At 37.6% G+C, this 21,470-nt stretch overlaps 1 protein-coding gene across 1 annotated transcript in view; it reads right to left on the bottom strand.

Annotated features, from left to right (window-relative positions):
* The window catches only part of LOC127632816 (fibulin-2-like), an 80,205-nt gene extending 59,128 nt beyond the window's left edge, over positions 1–21,077 (bottom strand). The window contains exons 1-2 of the mRNA XM_052111601.1: positions 21,030–21,077; positions 14,729–16,624 (exon numbers count right to left, since the gene is read on the bottom strand). Coding sequence (XP_051967561.1) covers positions 14,729–16,508 — 1,780 coding nt within the window. The 5' untranslated portion in view covers positions 16,509–16,624; positions 21,030–21,077. The remainder of the gene's footprint in view (positions 1–14,728; positions 16,625–21,029) is intronic.
* Between the last annotated feature and the right edge of the window lie 393 nt (positions 21,078–21,470).

The following is a 21,470-nucleotide window of genomic DNA, read 5'->3' as shown; positions in this document are numbered from 1 at the left end:
ACCCTATCTCTAAGGGAGAAGCCCGCCACCCTTCTGTGGAAGCCCATTTCTGGCAAAAATTTACCAGTAGATCGAGAGCTTTGCCTTCCGGCTCAGCTCTCTTTTCGTGACAACGGTGCGATAGAGCGTGTGCAATACCGCCCCCGTTGCCCTGATTCTCCGGCCAACCTCCCGCTCCATTGTCCCCTCACTCGTGAACAAGACCCCGAGGTACTTGAACTCCTTCCTTCCTCCTTCATTATTCCTTTAATGATTCAATCATTATTTGTGAAACCGGGTTAGACAAATGCCATAATCAGCCACAAAATGCAGATTAATATCCCAAATGATCTCAAATCAAATCTTCTCAAAAGCATTCATGGACCCCTGGAGTTCATTGACATATCTGTGATGACAAACTCGAGGTCATGCGTTGAATTTCACTTAGCCGATTGACCCTTTAGCTAGTGGAGTAACATTTGTACCTCAAAGTGGCAAATGCCAACAAGTTAAACAGCTTTTGAATTTCAGAAAAGGCTTTGACTTAAAATCATCCATAGGTTATATACTGTATTCCCATTGTGATATAGATTCATTGTTCATTCTCACAGAAACAGATGTTTAACGACCGTTGATTTATTCAGTTATGTTTTAAACTGCTTTATCAAATGGCACAAATCAAATCTTTCATCCCCAGTTGGAATCAGGAAGTCCAAAGTGAATTTCTGTTTGTATGTTTGTGGATTAGAAAGGACAGAATACGGTAGAAACATCAACATCATGCATGCACCAATATGGTAAACTGTATACAAAAGCTGTACATCATGTTTATCTGCAAGATGATTTGGATAAAATGCACATTTTATATTGCAAACCAGGCATTGAGCAACAAACTAACTTGGTCCAGGCAGAACCTGCAGACATTATTTTTGCATTGATTTTAGGGGAAAATCTGTGGAATACTGTGGAATGGGTTTTAAACACAGCTGAGAGTACTACACTCTTATTAGTAGCAGAATACATTATAAAACTAGCTAAAATATTTCATAAACAACTGCACAAGAGGTGGGTGGTGTGTAGAAATGTGTGAATGACAGGTGTTCCAATGCCTGCTCTTAAAACTAAGAATAACAGCTATTCAAACTTATTTAAAATCTCATTACACACTCTAAGATTAATGACACATGTCACTTCACAGGGGACACAATTTAAAATCTGAGCAGCACTCAAGACAAGGCTTTAACAGTGACAAATACACTACCAAACACAGACATAGGACTACTAACTTGCAAAGTAAATCAATTTGATATAAGGGACTGGAAGGGTTTAAACATTGGTTTTATTTCTGGCTGCATTTAGGTATTGAGCCCTGTATGTCCATTTTCCCATGTACATTTAAAACTGCTGCATACTTTAACCCTCCATTTTCTAAACAATATCTATGCATTCAGCACTTTGAACAATTGCCAGGAGCTTTTACATTCTCAGCACGCATGTCATGCCGCTCTCCGCTCATGGATGAAAATCTTTTATTTTTTATTAGTACTTATTCTCACATTACCCCTGTTGAAAGTCAGTTAATGGAAAAGAACTGCACAAACAGATTTGAAATAAATATAACCGTGACGAGGAATGCCTTTAATGCAAAATGTATTATATATTCTGGACAACCATTTGTTTATCATCATTGTAATAACTGACCTTCTGGTAAGGCAAATGACACTTTCATCTTTCAGGCATTCTCTAACTCTAGCTCTGGCACCCAACAGTCAATGGATGTAGAAAGGAAGTCCTGCCTCGCAGGTAAAAAAGCCAGTCACCTTTTAGATACAGACATCGCCTGTCAATCAACTCGCAAATGCGCATGCAATTTAATATAAAAAAGTAATATGAAGTCAACATTCGGTTGAATGAAACACAATTGATTCATGTGTTAATACACGCTGCATTAAAAAAATCAGTAAATGCATTTAGGCAGAGGGATTATCAGACTAGTTTTTCATTGGCCACGACATGATACACATGGTGAAATACTCGCTCAATTCACTGACTTATGCAGCCGTACTGCTCCTTGTTACAGCTCCCTGTAACTGGGAGAATGGGATGAGAAAAGATGACTCTGGATCAGTGGCTCCGAGTAACTTCATCGATTGTGTACGCAGAGAAAATGACTTACGTTTCTAAAACTATTCAACATTTTTGTTTTATAATAAACAAGTAGTTTGATTCATTAAACAAACAAACCGTTTTTTTACATTTTGGTAACATTAAAAAGGATTCCATTCAATTTGTGTCAACATGCGCCTTTGAAGTGGCGTCTGTACGCACATTCTTCATTATTCATATTGGCTGCCATGTTGATGGAAAAACAAATCATGCATATTCATGTTATTGAATCTTTATTATAAATATGGTGTGAAGACCTACTTTCTAAATATCTGTTTGTTTACTATGCTGTTTTGACATGAGTGTTGTACAGTAGCTTGCATGACCTGTAATGTCTCTTGTATGCAGTGCATGGATTATTTGTATGGAATGCATAGCATAGCAGATGAGAAAGTGGCTGTCAGAAAAAAGTGATGCAAAAGTAACGCAAAAGTAAATTAACGCTTTACTTTCTATAAAAAAATAACTTTTAAGTTAAGTTACTTTTTTAAGGAGTAACGCAATATTCTAACGAGTTACTTTTAAAAGTAACGTTATCCAACACTGTCCAGACATTTTTACTGTCTGTAAAAATGTCAATTTAAACAACTTTACAGCTCAAATAATACACGAGTTTTAACAGAAGAATTAATGTAAGTCCTTTCTGCCTTTAAACCCTTTAAAAATGGGCTCAATTCACTTCCATTGTAAGTGCCTCACTGTAACCTCGATTTTTGCTTTTTTAAAGAAAATGAGGGACGAGTTGAAATTCTTTTTGTGGTAATCAGCATTATGCCAGAAATGCTGTCGACTAAGCTCCACTTGTATTTTTCCTGGACTGTTCCTTTAATTTCATACAATATATTGAATGTTGACTGACGTTGTCAGTTCTTAACATCAGTGTTATTTTCGAACAGTTTTTTATTTTAGTCATAAATTTGGTCTTTTGACAAAAAAGTCCTTTAAATGTAGTGAATTATTCATAATGTCCCTGTGGCAGGGAGGAGGGCGGGGCCGGGTCGTGATCCTACGCACCCGGTCCCGTATTAGGCTAATCAAGCCTCCGAGGTATAAAGGTCGACTGCAGGGTGTCGTACGGGAGAGAGAGATCGTTTACGGACATGTCCGTCATGTGTGTTTATGTTGTCTTTTAAGTTTACCATTAAACTATTATTTATATCGTCAAGCCGGTTCTCGCCGCCTCCTTTCCATTGAATACCTTTACAGTCCCATTCATTAATTTGTGTAAATTTTACTCGCATATAATACATGGCATATAATTTTAGTCAACAAAAATGTCTGATTGTGTTTATTTTTGATTGAGAGTGTAAACTATGCTTATTACACGGCAATCTGGAATACTCGATTCTGACTGGCCAATGGCGCCATCTAGCAGTCGATATCTCTGATAACAACCGCACATCCAGGGATTCAGACATATCAGACCAGTGATCTGAGTTTTGAGAGACATTTTTGTGCAATACCTTTTCCATTTTTTTTTTTTTTTTGCTTTAATGAATAATTTTAATCCACAAAATTGTTTTAATTTGAAATTTTTCTGAAAGGCTGTTTAAGTGGGTGTAGATTTAAAAAGAGGCATATATATTCACATAAAACCTATGCTACTTGTTAAATGACAGGTTCCGCTGTGACAACTTACCCCATATAGTGGGTCAACGTGTGTTCAATAAACTGTATCTTTTTTCCTGGGCAATAATGGCAAAAATTATCATACGTTTTTTGTAGCCTAGACTTCACGCTATGTTGCTTCTCATTAATTTAATTAAAGATTAATTATTAGAAAAATAAATAAATGTTACCTGAGAAATATTCACTGGAATAACAAGTGTAACATCTAGCCCCGTCTCCCCTATAGCAAACAGCAGACACATTCGTTTTTTGTGTTACTGTACAGCCAGACAATGACATCAACTAGTTTATGGTTTAGCAGATGACATTATTACCTTAACATCGTAATTTTGAATCTTTTAACCAATCATCTCTATATTTCCTAGAAATAACTATGGTAAACCCACCACAATCATATTGTACATCTGAAAAAGTTATTACATCTGGTCAAATCACCAGTCTAAATAATTTCAGACATATAGTATGAAACAAACAAAAATCTATGTTACCATACTGGTAGCAACTAAACTTCTTAAGAGACAATGTGCAATGTGTGAGAGCACTAGCTCCTTGTGTAGACTCATGTAAACACACATTATAAATCATGCCTCTTTGTTTACCATTGAGTCAACAGCTGCACTTCAAACATGACTGAGAGGAGATCTAAAGACCAAAGTCAACTGATTGGTAGTTCATCTCGAAGTGTGAGATACTTGAGAAGTCTTCTCGATGTTGATATAATGATATTGAGACTATGATGTCATCCACTTTTGTCTGAACACTTACTGTATACATAAAACAAACCCTTTGTTTGTTTTTTGATTGCGGTGCATAAATCTTTGCTGAGAGTGGCATTGTTCCATGTTGGGATAGAATCCTATCTTAATTGCTCCTGAAAATAACAATGTGGTGTATGCAATCAACTCTATTGTGCAAAAAAAAACACGCTTGGTTTCTTATGGCATTTAAAGTACTTGATGAGTGATTTCCAGGTATATACTGTTCAAAACAGACCTTTCACTTACTAATACCAAATGAACAATAGTTGCTAATGGCAACCCGTTACACCCTAGTATACGAATGGCATGCATAAAATGCTAAGGTGAAATGGAAAGTGGGTAAAAACAGAAACAAAAGGAGGAAAGCCTGGAGCATGCCCATTTGTCCTACTGCCATTAAAGATAAGCTGAACGACTTCAATAAAGCAAAGGCAAACTTTGGTGTGAATGAGCATGAAATTGGTATAAAAAAACTCACCATAGGAAAAAATAATTCCTCGACTGTGGCATTATTCACCCCTCCATAATCTCATAAGGGGTTTGTATTTGAATGCCCTGCTTCAGAGGCCATCTTGAATACAGTATATTTCCATCAGAAAGAGTCATGGCTGCTTTTCTACTTGGTCTGGCTGCTTTTCTACTTGAAGGAACACCACCTTCAACTCAACCCTGCCAAGACCGAACTCCTTGTCTTTCCAGCCAACCCGGCTGTTGAACACAACATCACCGTGCAGCTGGGTCCAACTACAGTTTCGCCTTCCAAAACGGTCAGAAATCTAGGGGTAACCATTGATGATGAGCTAAATTTCACAGACCACATTTCAAAAACTGCAAGATCTTGTAGATTTACACTCTACAATATCAGGAAGATAAGACCCTTCCTCTCTGTACATGCCACACAACTACTTGTTCATTCATTTGTCATAACTAGACTGGACTACTGTAACGCTCTCATTGCAGGCCTTCCTACATGTGCAATTAGACCTCTGCAAATGATCCAGAATGCAGCAGCTGGTCTTTAATGAACCAAAGAGAGCACATGTTACACCAATCTTTGTCTCTCTCCACTGGCTGCCGGTTCATGCACGTTTTAAATTCAAGGCCCTGATGCTGGCATATAAAACAGTCACTGGGTCTGCTCCAGCATACCTAAAAACATTTATGCAGAGCTACGTTCCCACCAGAAGCCTGCGGTCGGCTAAGGAACGTCGCCTTGTCGTACCAAAACAAAGAGGCACCAAAACACTTTCCCGGACTTTCAGTTTCATCATACCACGGTGGTGGAATGACCTTCCCAACTCAATCCGGGAAGCTAACTCACTCTCTATCTTCAAAAAACGGCTAAAAACACATCTTTTCCAAAAGCACTTAACCGGTCAATAATAAAAAATAAAAAAAATATTTTGCTTGTTGCACTTAAATCTGTTTTGTATACTATTATGATGATAGTGAAACTTTGTAATATGGCACTTTTTGTACCACTGTCTCCCTAAGATGATTCGCTGATGTTCTTCCTCTTTTGTAAGTCGCTTTGGATAAAAGCGTCTGCCAAATGAATAAATGTAAATGTAAATGTCTGTCAGATCAAAAAAGAGAATTACTTCTACAGCTCACATATTTCAGCGAGTGTGAGGGTGACAAAAAGAACCAGAGGTGCAGAGAAAATAAAGGGCAAAATCTCAAGGAGAGTAAAACAGTGAGGCACACTGGTTGCAGTCATACATATATTTCCTATGATATTGCATCCAAGACTGATGGATGTCAATTTTCAAAAGCAGAAGCATATGACTGGTACATTGTCATGTGTTGGTACATAGATGTCCACTTGTAACAAGAACATTTAATGAAGACCTTCATTTAAAGAACAGGGCATGAACATATGAATGGTCCTTGGTAACTGCAAGGTTATTTGATGCATTGTGGGCCTATTAAACACTTTAACTAAGAAAACAGCGCCCAGCCACCAATTTCCAAGAGGCAATAAGTGGACCCTACGTATAAAGGATTTAATAGGGCATCTGTAATGTTTAATGTGTGTGTTCATGCATTTCATGGCTTTTGTTTTGAAAAGTCTCCTGTTCATTTATCATGTGATTTCAAGTTCCCCTCATGTTCATGTGTCTTGTTCCTGGTTCATGGTCATTGTCTTTTTATCTTGTTTAGTGTTCTGTTTGATCATTGGTTTATGTTTCCCCCCATGTCATATATTTAAGCCCTCATGTTTAACATTGTCCTTTGTCTAGTATTGAATGTGTATGTTGGTAACATCGTCTAGTCTATGTCAAGCCAGGTCAAGTTCATGTTCATGTGTGGATTTACAGGTTTTTGGATTTTCACTTCTGTAAATAAACTGCACTTGGGCTCCTACATCTTCGTCATCGTCATTGCCAGCAGCTACAACGTTACAGCATCTCATATTTCACAAGGCTCTGAACTTTCTGTTTTCTTAATTTAATATCTTCATGGCAATTACAAAGAACATGCAGCTTGTAATTTTTTGGTATAATAACTTCTACTGCATGTGCTGTTATGTCATTATCTTATGTGTGCTTACCAGACTGTATTCCGATGGCTTAAAGACCTAATTAAATCAAAATACACACATATATATATGTTTTTTTTGTGGCTTTTAGTCCATGTCTGTTAGCTTTGAAGCCATCCATATGCTAGTGTACACCTAAATGTTGACCAAGTCAAGTGGTTTTTGTTGTTGTTCATATACAGTTAGTACAGAACACAGCGAAAAGAGACAAAGTAAATAACATACCTACACACCTACACATACAGACTACACAGACTAAATAACATACCTACACTCACCTAAAGGATTATTAGGAACACCATACTAATACTGTGTTTGACCCCCTTTCGCCTTCAGAACTGCCTTAATTCTACGTGGCATTGATTCAACAAGGTGCTGAAAGCATTCTTTAGAAATGTTGGCCCATATTGATAGGATAGCATCTTGCAGTTGATGGAGATTTGTGGGATGCACATCCAGGGCACGAAGCTCCCGTTCCACCACATCCCAAAGATGCTCTATTGGGTTGAGATCTGGTGACTGTGGGGGCCATTTTAGTACAGTGAACTCATTGTCATGTTCAAGAAACCAATTTGAAATGATTCGAGCTTTGTGACATGGTGCATCATCCTGCTGGAAGTAGCCATCAGAGGATGGGTACATGGTGGCCATAAAGGGATGGACATGGTCAGAAACAACTATTGTGTCATAAGGCTATTGTGCTGTGCTGATATGTTTCAGATGATGCTGGAGTCGCTGGATCTTCAAATCTCCAAGCTGTACTCCATCATTCCTCAACAAACAAACAAACAAACAAACAAACAAACAAACAAACAAACAAACAAACAACACTCTGTACATGATCTTGTGTGCATCCATGATGGAAGGAGATTGATCACTGATGTCTGTGTTTGCCGCTACCTCAACAGCATTCAGCTGCAGTTATCAGGCAGAGATTTCTGGTCTGGGACTATAAAGCATTGTAAACTGAACAAGCATGTTTTAAAGTACTGCATATTTTCCTTGCTTATTTTGAAAATAATAGATTCTGATCTACTACAGACAAACTCTGAACAAGTCCATCTTAGTGATCATAATGCCTTGGTAGTTTTCAGATGGACTCCCTCCCCAGTCCATCTGAAAACTACCAAGGCATTATGATCACTAATATTATCTCTAAGGCATTATAATGTCATATTCTGAATCTGCATTTGCATGCATTATGGACAGAGAGAACTCAGTAGATATCTCATTCACAGATGAATGTAGAATCATCAGCTATTTACATATAGCAGAATAAAGGCTTTGGTTGACAGGCAAAATTGGAATAAATGCGCATTTTAACAAAGTACAATCCATAATGCATGAGGAGCTGTACCATGTTAGTTATTTTACTCATATTTTCAGGTATAAAGAGAGCTTGCATTAGCCACAATGATCTGTTTGTTCAATTCCATATGTTTTGGACTCAAACACAGAGGCCATTCATCTAAAAAATCGGCCAATCTATTGAAGTCTCAGGCTCTGGTTCTCCACATGGATTAAAATCTTTCTGGCATCAGCTCTTGAACAAAGCAGCCAACATGATTAAAACAAACTATCTCTCTTTCTAGTTTAAACATGTCTGATTTGTTAAAAGCCAATAACATGCATTGTAATACTAAATTAATAGAATATAAGCTGTGATCAATAAATTATGATTCCATGTGAATGTTTTTTTGTTTTATTTTATGAGCTCAGTGGTTAAGGCTCTGGGTTACTGACCGAAAGGTCGGGGGTTCAAGCCCCAGCACCGTCAAGATACCACTGTTGGGCCCTAGAGCAAGGCCCTTGACCCTATCTGTTCCAGAGGTGCGGTTTCATGGCTGACCCTGCACTCTGACCCCAGCTTAGTTGGGATATGTGAAAACAACTGCATTTCATTGGCTCTGTACCTGTACTCTGCACATTGACAATAAAAGTTGAATCTTAATCATATATATACATGACCCAGCAGAGTTGAGCTCACAACTATGTGAAAATAAAGCGAGCTGAACTCTGCAAAAAAAAAAAAAAAAGAGTCTAGAACACTACCCCTGACTTGAAATTCATTGCACATGTTGGTAATGTCAGTATGTGCAAAACGATAAACCTCTTTCCTGCCAAACGTATTATCAGTACAGTACGCTTCCACTTTGCCCGATTATCAAGCTCAAGCAATGCAGACATGCAAACTGTTGAGAGCTCCAAGTGTTTCTATCCGGTGAGAGCTGTTTACTTTGAGCAATGACCAAGTGGCATCCTGCAAGATAACTAATTCTTCTGCTTATCTAACTAATTGTGCAAAGTTGCCTTTTGGTTAAAGTAGCCTTGTCACAATGATCTGGACCAACCTCTCCAGTCTAAGACTTAACTCTTAGTACTATCAGGCAAGCCACTTCGATCTGAATTTTTTTTTAGTTAAAGTCTTCTCTTGGTCATGCAAAAATAGCCGTTCATTAGATATGCTGCTGACCATGCCTAAACATGGAAAGCTCAGATAAGACAAAATGGAGTGACTGCCATATAGTATAGCAATAAAACAATGAGAAATGATATCTGATTGAATTAATAGATCCTATTCACAGGGTTACATCTATCAACCACAAACAACAGTTAAAAAAATAAAAGATTTGCATTTGGCAACAGAACGATTGTTCATTCAACTTCAATAATAATAATAATAATAATAATAAATAATAACGATACATTTATTTTATATTGTGCCTTTCTACAAACTCAAGGTCACTTTACAAATAGCAAGTACATATTAAAAAAAATTATAATAATTACAAAAACAAACACAGAGGAGCAGAGCATTGGGGTAGTCTGTCAATATTACGGAGGTGAAAGAAAGCAGCTTTTGTGAGAGAAGAGATGTGAGGGAGGAAGGAGAGTGAAGAATCAAAAATAATGCCAAGGTTTCTGACTGTAGAGGAGGGTCTGACCAGGACACCATCAATATCAACAGACTGATCAGAATAGTGAGATGTAATGGGGCTTTTCCACTGCACGGTACAACTCGACTCAGCTTGCTTTTTTGGGGTTTTCCAGTGTGGAAAGTACCTGGTACCTGATACTTTTTTAGTACCATCTAGCCGAGCCATTAGCCGAGGTTCCAAGCGAGCCGAGTCGATACTAAATGTTAAGTCAAAATCCTGCAGATCACTGATTGGTCAGGGAGAATCGTCACTACCAGCATCACTGGATTTCCGACATGTGACATCAACCCGCTAGTTTTAAAGTTAGCAACAGCGATAGCAGTATCATTTGTTCACACAACTTTCGAATTGTGAAAAAAGAAATGGCTGTGCGCAAAACCACTCTGTGATCAATAAACGAGGTGTAGATGGTCACTTCTTGAGAGACGAAAAAGTCTCACAAGAAGTGTCTCAGCTGTTGGCCGCACACGGCTACCACTGGACCTACCAACAGTGTAGGGAAACTTAATTTTTTTTTTTTAAAGTGACTACAGAAACATCAAGGAAAAGTGGAAGTGGTTCGACCAAATGGACGCTATCTAAACTGGCAAAAAATTGGAAGCTGAGTGCCCTGGACTCTGTGCACGATGGAGGATGGTATATTTTGTTACATTAACTCTATATTCTGCTTGAAAGCTTCACTATTTTTAGTTGACCAGCTACTGGAAAGCTTGCTTCTAAAACAACCAGGCCAATTTAACTGTTACACTTGTGTCAAATCACCATGCTACAACTGTTTTATGCAGTACAATGAGCTAGAAGCTAACAGCTAGCGGTCGTGTTATTGTTTTGGTCAGTTTGTATCGCGTTTAAGATGATGTCACGGCAGTGGAGGCGGCGCAACTATGACGATCAGCCTATAATCACACCCGCATTGAGATGGCACTAAACTACAGTGGAAATGCAAGCTCAGAAACATAAAACAAGTACAATTGAGGCGAGTCTAACCGTAACGTGCAGTGGAAAAGTGCCATAAGATTTGTGGAACCAACTAAAAGTACATCAGTTTTATCAGTGTTGAGTTTGAGAAAAATATTGGTCATCCAGGTATTGATGTCATTGAAACATGCAGATAAGGAGCTTGTGGGGAAGGGGGCAGTGGGTTTTGAAATGATATAAAGCTGTGTGTCACCAGCATAACAGTGAAAGTTGAGTCTGTGCCGGCAAATTATGTGACCCAGGGGAAGCATATAAGTGATGAAGAGCAGTGGACTAACAACAGAATCCTGAGGGATGCCTTGAGAAACCGGAGCTGTAGTAGATTTTGACTGACGAATAGAGATGTAGTGTTGAGAGATAAGAATTGAACCAGGATAGTTCAGTATGAGAAATGAGAAATAGCAGAGAGGCGAGAAATGAGTATGCTGTGTGAGATAGTGTTAAATGCAGAACTGAGATCTAAGAGAACAAGAATAGTGAGAGCACCAGAGACTGCGGCCATTAGAAGACCATTAACGACTTTAACAAGTGCAGTCTCTGTGCTATGGAGTGGACGGAAACCAGATTTAAAACACTCAAAGAGATTGTGTGAGGCCAGATAGGATTGTAGCTGAGAGGCAACCACTTTTTCCATCAGTTTGGACGGTTGTGGAGTGGTGGTGGCGTAGTGGGCTAAATCACATAACTGTTAATCAGAAGGTCACTGGTTCAATCCCCACAGCCACCACCATTGTGTCCTTGAGCAAGGCATTTAACTCCAGGTTGCTCCAGGGGATTGTCCCTGTAATAAATGCACTGTAAGTCGCTTTGGATAAAAGCGTCTGCCAAATGCATAAATGATGAATAAATGAGACTTGAAATAGGATGGTAATTTTTAAGGTCAGATGGGTCTAGGCCAGGATTATTAAAACTGGAGTGACAGCTACAATTTTTAGTTTTAGAGGGACAAAACCAGTACTAAGAAGTCTATTGATGAGAAGGGAGATAGGCACAAAAATGGCAGAGAGTCCGGAAGTAGAATTAAATTAATTGATTAACTGTTATTACAGGTTGCTAGTAGGGGAAAAGTCAGAAAATGTGCCAATTATGAGGTCAGTGGTGCGTCTGGAGATATGATAGGAGGGAAAATTTGAGAGATGACTGACAGAGCTCAGCTGAATCAGAAATAACAGACACAGGTTGGTGAGTTCATTAACAGTGGAAAAGAGTGTTTTAGGTCTGGAAGTGGCATTATTGATAAGGGAAGGAAAATATGCAGAGTGCAGCATTTAATGCAGTTTTTTTTTACCAATTAGTCTCATGAAAACCAGGTCATGTTTCACTCCAAAATCAAAAGAAAGAAATGTAAAATGGTAGAAAATGGAGCCTATTTTAGGACCATTAAGCTGTTTTGAATTGCGACATAATTTTCATGACAATTATGCACATTTCACACCAAATTCCCATTAACATAATGTGTCCAGATATTTTACTAGGTCAAAAAAAATTGTAATTCACTCTGAATGGTAATTCTCATTTGATTCTTATTAATTTATTACAGTACATTATAATGTAATTAATGATATATAACAATGAATATCACAGACAAATCTCACAGTGAAATCAGAAACAGTAGGATGACTTTTCTGAAGCTAAAATTGGACTGTGCTTACCAAAATTTGAAACACTGCCCCCAGTGGCCAAAACAGTAAGTGTTATTCATCATACGGGCATGTTTAAGCTCCATTTTACAGGTGTAATGTCCATGGAGGGGTGCCAAAAGCGAGTTGTTTTCAGCTGTACCGGCTATAATGAAGTGATGTGGAATTCATATTTGATCAACTGTTTCCCCCAACCCAATCCTAAACCAAATCATCTGTGGAGTAAAAATGTAATGTTACAGGGAAAAATGCATCCAACAAATCGTACTTGTCACTGATTATGTGAACATGATAACTTCCTGGTTTCAACGCGGGATCCGAACCCAGGTCTTATAAACTGTTGACACAATGTGCTTCTGGTCACATAACAAGGGAAGGTAAACATGATGGACCTGAGGGAAAATGTGTGATAGGAGCTGACGCTTATCAGTGAGACGGCATAATATGGCTGATCCAGGGAATCTCAGAAACAACGTGCCAACTTCTATTGTGATCATATTGAAAAGGGGTGGGGGTGTGCGTGCATATTTGTCATGAAAATAATGTAACAACCAATGTTCCCTTTTTTTTTTTTTTACTGATCAAAACCCATTTCAATTGGGCGGAACCTTTGGCCACCTGAGCAAATAAAATACTTGTTTTTTTAACTCTTAAATAACAAGGGCATGTAACCTTCAAGTGTTTCTCCATTAAGTTAACATTACTTTAGGATTTTTGAAGTAATGTAAAGAATTAAATGTAAAGTAAACTACTTAGAACTTTGCAGTGAAAAATATATAAATAAGTGAGTTGTTTTTCTTTTCTTTTTAATATTGCTGTTTGATTAATTGGCTATTAACAACATAATAGAAAGCAGCAGATCTATCAGGTTTGCATTTATACAGCAAAGTCCACTTTTGATACAGCAGAGGCCACAGTTCCGAGATTTTGATGCATAGCCAACCTGATTTATTTTGTATTTATTTTTTGCACCTCTATGCTTTCACATAAGATGTTTCTGCAAATGTAAGGAAATTATCATTATTATTATTATTATTATTATTATAACCAACTGTGGCATTATGATCATGAAACGCATTTCATCATTCAAGTGAGCAAACGCATTACCATGGCCGCAGTTTTGAGGGAACATTGGTCACGACTAAAAAAATATCTTAATGGTCCTACTGTATCAATAGGCAAAATATAATTTCTTTTTTCTTTCTTATGATGTGTTTTGTAAGGTTCACATTCACTAATTGAGGTTACACTATGTGGGATTTACTCTGACAGTCCAATACATTTTCTGATTTTACAAATATTTGTCTGACCTCAAAACTCACCATCTGAATTTGAAGAACATCTAAAGTGAGTGAACAAATATTTCATGCACCAGTAACGTATCAAGTTATCTAGGTACTTCATTCAAAGGCCCAATTAAATATTTCACAGTTCCAGTGCAAGTCAAGATGAATTATGTGGACAAAACCTATAAACACTATTTGGTTAAAAGTCACAAGCCACTTACTGGTGTGTTTATAGCAAGCAATGTTTTCTGCTAATTGAAGCACTGAGCGTTCTAAATGCCACAAGGGTGTTAGGTGGTGTGTGTGTGAATATGACGACTGAGCAGGGATGATGTACCCAGCGGGAGCAATGTTTAGCTTTGCGATCCAGACGGCCCCCCTGAGTTGAATATTTATGCTCCAGCTCACAATTCCCGGGACTAGCGAGAATCCTTACCACTTGCGTGCTGAAATCAAACATGACAGCAAACAGTTTTCCTAAGTGCTGTGTGATACCAGAAATACTTTAATTGGTAACCTGACATGTGAGCTATGAAAACAAGTCACTGTAGACATCTCAAGAGAGGCCTGTTTGTTTTGTCTTATCATACAGCAGGGTGCAGGACCCACTGTATTCCTCGACAATGTATCACAGTCATCTTTACACAGCTGCGATCATCTATGGCAGTTTGCCAAGTACTCAAAATAAGGGTTTTGGTACCTGGTGAATGTCTTGCTATAAATCACATTAGCATTAATTGTGTACTCTAGCTGTTCAACATAACAGTTCATCACTCAAAATTAAATAACAAAAGATTGCTTGTTAACTCACCCTCCTCCATCCTAGAATGAGGACTAAGGGTGTTGTCAGCATCTTCCTCCTCCTCTCTGAAGCTAAGCAAACTGTGTGACTGTTTGTAAGGAGGTGGGCTGGTTGGACTAAACTTGACTGGAGAGAACAACTGCCACTCATGTTTCCCTTCAAGCTTGGTATTGTGCTCATCTAAGGACTGCACATGTTCTGCTGCAGGTTTTCTCTGTTCCACAGGAAGTTGTTTATGGTCTACAGAATGTTCTCTGTGGTCCTCTGAAGGTGTTGGTAAAGTTTCGCTGGGATCAGTACCTGATACAGTCACACTTTGCTCAACAGGACCTGCACTGCTTTGGATATTTTCATTCTCATCAACACCAGTTGGTTGAATGTCATCATCGCTTGTGGTTTCATTTAAAACAGTTGCTCTTTGCCTTGAGATGCTTTCCTCTTGTTTGAACTTGTCTGTTTCCACTGTATCGGGAAGAAGTGAATTAATTTCACTCTCCAATAAGCTGTTCCAAGTGTTCTGCCATGAAGCTGTGGTTTCCCAGAGTTGAGATGTAGTTTGCTCAACAGTCGTTGGAGAGTCTGTAACTGCTTCGCTGTATGTATTGTCTTCCTGTGAATAAAAAATATCCCCATCAGTTGTTTCTGTAGGAAATGTGAGCTGCTCATTATCTATATTGCTGTCAATGTCAGTTAAGGCCTCCTCATTGGAGTTGTCTTTGTATAGACTAAAGCTCTGTGTCTTCATTGTATTTTTGTGATTGGAGAATGCCACTCTGTTTGTAGCTTCCACAGGGCGGATGAATTGTTCCCGGTCTGTTTTAAATTTCTGAGAGCTGAATAGCTCTTTCTTTGGATTGTCTTTATGAATGCCAATTTTCATCCTGTCCATACTGTCTTTATGAAAGGGAAGCTTTGGCCTGTCTGTTGTGGATTTATGAAAACCAAAAATCTCTCTTAGTTCTGGTTTTGCTCCCCTGTGGAAGGCTTGACGGGGGGTAAAAGTGATGGATGAATCAGTAGGAGAGGCAAAATCATGCAGGGATTGATCTGAAGAATCAGTGGGTGGATAATCATAATCTTCTTCATATTCTTCCTCCTCACCCATGTGGCTTGGATGCAGCTTCAAAGTACGATTACTAGCACTTTGCAAAGCAGGAAGGTATTTCATTAAGTGACTCCTAGAACCTTGATGGTTAAAAATGTGCTGTATAGGGTCTCTGATGAGCTTTTCTGGTGTGCTTTCCTCAGTTGTTATTTCGAGAATAGGCTTCGGAATGCTATTCGAGTCACAGTTCGGAATCGGATAGCACATGAGTTTTCCACCACCATTCGGGCAGTGGCAGACTTGGCAAGGATCAATTTGGAAAGAGTGTCCAGCATTGTACTTCTGCTCCTCGTGAACGCATCCAATGCGCAAACACTGAATGCACCCGTCCGCCGGTTCTGACAATTCAATGCAGTTAGCTGGAATCTCAGGGCATGGAATAAAATGGCAGCTGATCCTTCCTCCAGCCTGCGGGCAGGAGCATTCGGTACTTCCAAAATCCACAAAGTATGACTCGCCTTCTGGAACCTTACCATTTTTGAAACCAGCACTAATGCAGTCATAATACTGGTATCCCTCGCACATGCATCCTGATTGCACGCAGGTGGCGCAACATGCACCAGTGTCCAAAACCTCTTCGATGCAGTTGTTCAGTACAGGACAATCCACACCGGTGCAATCCCGTTGACAAAGACAGCCACTCATACTCAGCAAAAAGACCAAGTTCAAGAAGCCACTGGCCATTTTTAACTTGGTACCTGGTGTTTTAATGCAGCAGATAAATTTATCCGGTACCCTCTATGCTCTTCAGATCCAAACAGTCACCTTCCCTCTCATGAACTGCAAGCAGTCAGTGAAACCTTGAAGAAAAAGAGAACAATTTAAGTTATAGAGCGCTCAGAAAATTTCCTGTGGAGCTCTTTCCCATTAGCTCCTGCCCATAGTCACTGTGTAAAAGCCAACATCTGGCTTCATAGTTGAGCTCACCCTCTTAAGACCATCCCACATTTGAAAATCACAGGGTTGTCCAAACCTGATCTCATGAGCAAGTTCCCCCTTAATCACGAAGCAACATTCATTCTTATTAACATTAAGTGACTGACATTCGACAGACGGTGTATTATTCAGCAGCATTAGAGTTGTCATAAAGCAATAACAGTCAGTTTGATGGGATTTTAAAAGATGTACCACACCATCTGATTTCTCTATTATTTTTGATAGCTTTTTCTGATTCATTTGACATTCAACTTCACACCGCATTTTAGTTAGCACTGGACTACAATGAAGCAAGCCATTCTGAACTTTCATTTGCAGATGGCAAAGCCAACCGAGATTAACTCAGTTTGAGCCATTCAGTTGAGACACAAAGCCATTTTTTTTGTAGTTGAATAGGAGTTTTGTGGCTTAAACACAGAGGGGATTTAAAATAATTCAATAAAGCTGTGTTTCTCTGTAGTAGCGATGACTACAGCAAAGACTGTGCACTGTTGCTTTACTTCAAGTGTTGTGAGCCATTTGCTTTGAATCGCTTTATATTCCAACAACTGAGAAACATGTTCTGTTTACTTTGGATAACTTCTGGAGTCCTGAGGACCTAAACAGTTCGATCTCATGGAAGATGAAAGGAATTGCTTTGTTTTCAAAAAACACCATTAGCCATAATATCTTAAAGACTGGGCAAAAAGTTAATCAGTTCTACATGGCAACTTTCCATTTGAAAGTCTACTATACGATTTAAAACAAATGGCCCAACTAATTAAAAAATCTGTATGAAGAATGTTAAAGGAATATTTTGGGTTCAATACAAGCTAATCTCAATCAACAGCATAATGTTGATTACCACAAAAATTAATTCAGACTTGCTCCCTCTTTCCTTTAAAAAAAAAAATGCTAAAATCTGGGTTACAGTGAGGCACTTAGATTGGAAGCAATTGGGGCCAAACCATAAACGTCAAAAGATATACTGTTTTAAACATAAAGCCACAAGACAAAAACAAAATACATAACATAATTTGAGTACGATAAAATCACTTACTAACCTTTTCTGTGTAAAGTTATATCTAATTTTGCAAGTTCGTATTCATGATGATGTAACACCATAAACTCTAAAATGACCATAAAAAACAACCATTTTAAACACCTTAACAGCTCGAATAATACACAAGTTTTAACAGAATTAATGTAGCATGGTTTTAAAATGTCACTGTGTCCAAGTGTTCAATGCAACTGCCTTGCATGTTGTCTTAAACACTTATTAAAAAATTCTAATCAAAAGATTGTAAAATGCATAACTTAAACTTTAATTTAATTAATTAACTAATTAATACTTGGTTACCTCCAACATTTTACTGCTGTAGGTGGAATTTTCAGATGGTCCCTTACATGCTCTATTTAATGAAAGCCCATTGGAACACTTTTAGGCATAAATCTACAGCTAAAACAAGCGTTGACTGTTTGAGTTGAATGTTTTATGCCTGTATGATATAGTCATATATTCTTTAACCTAATTGTGCTAATGATATAGTTGTAAAAATTTCGGCTCCAGAGAGCACGGGAAGGAGAAACTGAATGTCAAACGAATAACGAGCCAACAACTTCTGCAGATTAGGTAGAAGTTAGGGTCAGTTTCCAATCTTAGGACCTGCGAACTCTAGTTTCAGTTCTACTTCATGTGGATTATACATACTGGTGTAAATGTAAGTATAAGTTAAGTTGCTCTTATAGCGCAATTTCCCACATTATCATGAAACTTATTTAATGCATCTGAGCCCAAGTTGTTAGAGATCACACTTATTTCTGTATCACTCGTATCTGTCTGGTTTTCATTTCTGGAACAACATACAGCTACACTTAGGCTATGTTATTTATAATGAGATATTTTTTCCACTGTCTTTAATTTCATGTTTTGCACTGTAAGATGCAGAAACAAGACAAATGTAAACAATGAAGTGACTCTGATGAAACAGCAAGCAGGAACAGATGTAAAGAAACATGAATGAAGAAAAAGCAGCTAGAGTTATACAGGGCCACACCGCACCTGCAATGGTAAATGTATTATGAATACACTTAAAAAACATAAAATAATTTGGAACCCTTTATAAATCATCCCAATAAAGCCCAAATAAATGCCTTACCTTGCCATGCTATTACCATACACTAAGCTCACCACATCAAGGCACTTCAACCTAATAATATATACTCAGGGCTCAGACGCAAGAATAAAAAGGAAATGCTTCCTCCGAAGGCTGCATTTTCCTGGTTTCGGACACAGCCACTGACAGACATAATAATAATTAAAAGAAAATGTATAAACACATTACAGCCATCTTATTGGTCACTTATAATTATGATACATGCAACTTTTTAATTATTCATAGTAATTGAGATTTAAAAATTAACTTGTTACACTGGACCATTTAAAATGAACAAGTGAATTAAAAAATGTGCTTAAAAATTCTTAAAAGAATCTGACAGGAAATGGTGTCCATTTACAAGACCCGTACATGCTGAGTGTAGCCTACTGATTAAATTCGAACCTAAAATCTTGATGTAGGCTATCATTAATTTCACCCAATAATTTTACTGCATTAGTTGGCTTAAAGTTTGTAGGTAAAACCAGAATGTTAGGATTTGTTTATATATTTTAAAATTAAAATATTTGCTCAAATTTGGTGAGTCTTTGGTTGTCTTAAAAAATTGCATGTCCACAAATAATAAAACAGCAAATTATATGTAAAGGGGATATATAGGGTATAATACAGTTGCCTCCCTACAAGTACACCCGCACCACCCTGAACCCCCAGTCATAATGGTCTAGATCCGCCCCTGCACATTAGGTAAAATATGTTCAAGTATTTGACGTGCTGTCCATTGTGTAGGGCAGGCCTATTCAACTGGTGGCTCGTGGGCCAAATCAGGCCCGTTTGAAATTTTCTGTGGCCCCCATGAGGTTGTCAGTTGTCTTTGGAGCTGTTTATTACCAAACTCGTTTTCTTTTTTTTTTCAATTGATTTTCTTTGTAAACTTGCACTTTATGGACATCACACCACACCTCAAAGTTTTTATTAAGACACTTTTTTTTTTTAGACAATTTTAGAGGTTGTCATTTTTACGGAATGAGACTATTACTGCAATCCTGGATGACTGACAAGCATGAGTTTGGAGAAACTGAAAAGTTTTATTCATTAATTTGATCAAGAAATTACATCTGAAATAGCAAAAGTTTAAATCATTGCGTCGATAACAAATTTCACTGTTATTATTCAGTAAACTTTTAGCATCAGTCTGATTTACTCTCTTTCTGAAATGGACCAATTTTGAAATCACTTTTAGTCAGTAATTAATTTTTATTTATTATTTATTTAGTCATATATTTATCTATTTGTTAATAGTCTCAGGTTACCTGTATTATTTTAATTTCCTGCTAGTATTTCTCATGATAAAAAAAAAGCAATAAACTTATATTGTGAACAAATATTATAGGATTATATAACACGATATCAGTAGATAGAATTTTATCATTTATAAAATATTCTGGCTTGCCCCACATGCCCCAAATATATATGTTTTTTTTTTTTTTTTTGTTTAATCTGGCCCACTTGTGGATAAAGTTGAATAGCCCTGGTGTAAGCGGCTCGAGCACTGACTGCTCTTGCGCTCTGAGATCAACCCGGACTTTTCCTTTAACAGGTAATGGAAATGTATCCATTTTCCTTTTATATGATTCAATTTCTATTTATATGCAATTCATCCATTCAAGTTAATTAAATGTTTCTGATATTAGGCAAATTAGCCTTCTTAATACAATAAAAAATAAATACAAAATTAAATATAAAACAACGGAAACCATAGTTTGTCAAAAATGGTTTACTAGTTGTTGTTTCTAAAATATAACGATTCACTTTGTATTAGAAAACGTAAAAAAAAAATAAAATAAAAAAAAAATAAATCTGACCGCGGTTTGAAAGGGATCCCTTGTTAATTCTGGGTTTACAGTGGTAACAGTGGTAACTATAGTATTTTGGCGGAAACTGTGGTTAACATTGTACATTTTCCCACGAACTGTCAGAGACAACAACGAATCGGTGTGAAAGAGATCTCAAGCTCGCGCTCCGTTTGAATTTAACTGCCCATTGAACTCTCTGGTAATAATAATAATAATAATAATAATAATAATAATAATACAATCTAAATAATCTGCAGGCGTTTGCTGACGTTACAAAATGAAAAAAAAAAAAACAAAACAAAAAAAAACACAAGCTTTACCTCGATGCAGTCTTTTTCTTTCGTCCTTGCATAGGTTACAAGTTCCAGCTAACTAACTTGCTTTACCAAAAATACACAGTGCAGCTTAAACTGCCTTGAGAATTGTAAAGGGGAGGGACAAAGTTGAAGACCTCCATACCTACAGTGCGTTCTGCTGCTGGAATCCATCCATTCAATCTGAATATGAGATGACAAATTCCTGCTGTATTCACCCTTGAAAGCATCACACCATCAATTTTATTATTATGAGAATACCATTACCAATCTGACAGGCGTGTATTAACAATATTCCTGATTGGCAACTATATCTTGTTGTGACACTTTACGAGTTCATGTAGGCTATATGCTACGTGCATGTACAAGCAAGTACAAAATCCATGTCTTCATCTAAATGTTTCCTAGTGATCTCCCAAAATGCATTAATGAGTAAATGAATGAGTG

The sequence above is a fragment of the Xyrauchen texanus genome, chromosome 39 (assembly GCF_025860055.1).
Source record: "Xyrauchen texanus isolate HMW12.3.18 chromosome 39, RBS_HiC_50CHRs, whole genome shotgun sequence".
NCBI classification, from domain to species: domain Eukaryota; kingdom Metazoa; phylum Chordata; class Actinopteri; order Cypriniformes; family Catostomidae; genus Xyrauchen; species Xyrauchen texanus.
The sequence above is the reverse complement of the archived record's forward strand: the minus strand, read 5'-3'. Positions and strand labels throughout refer to the sequence as shown.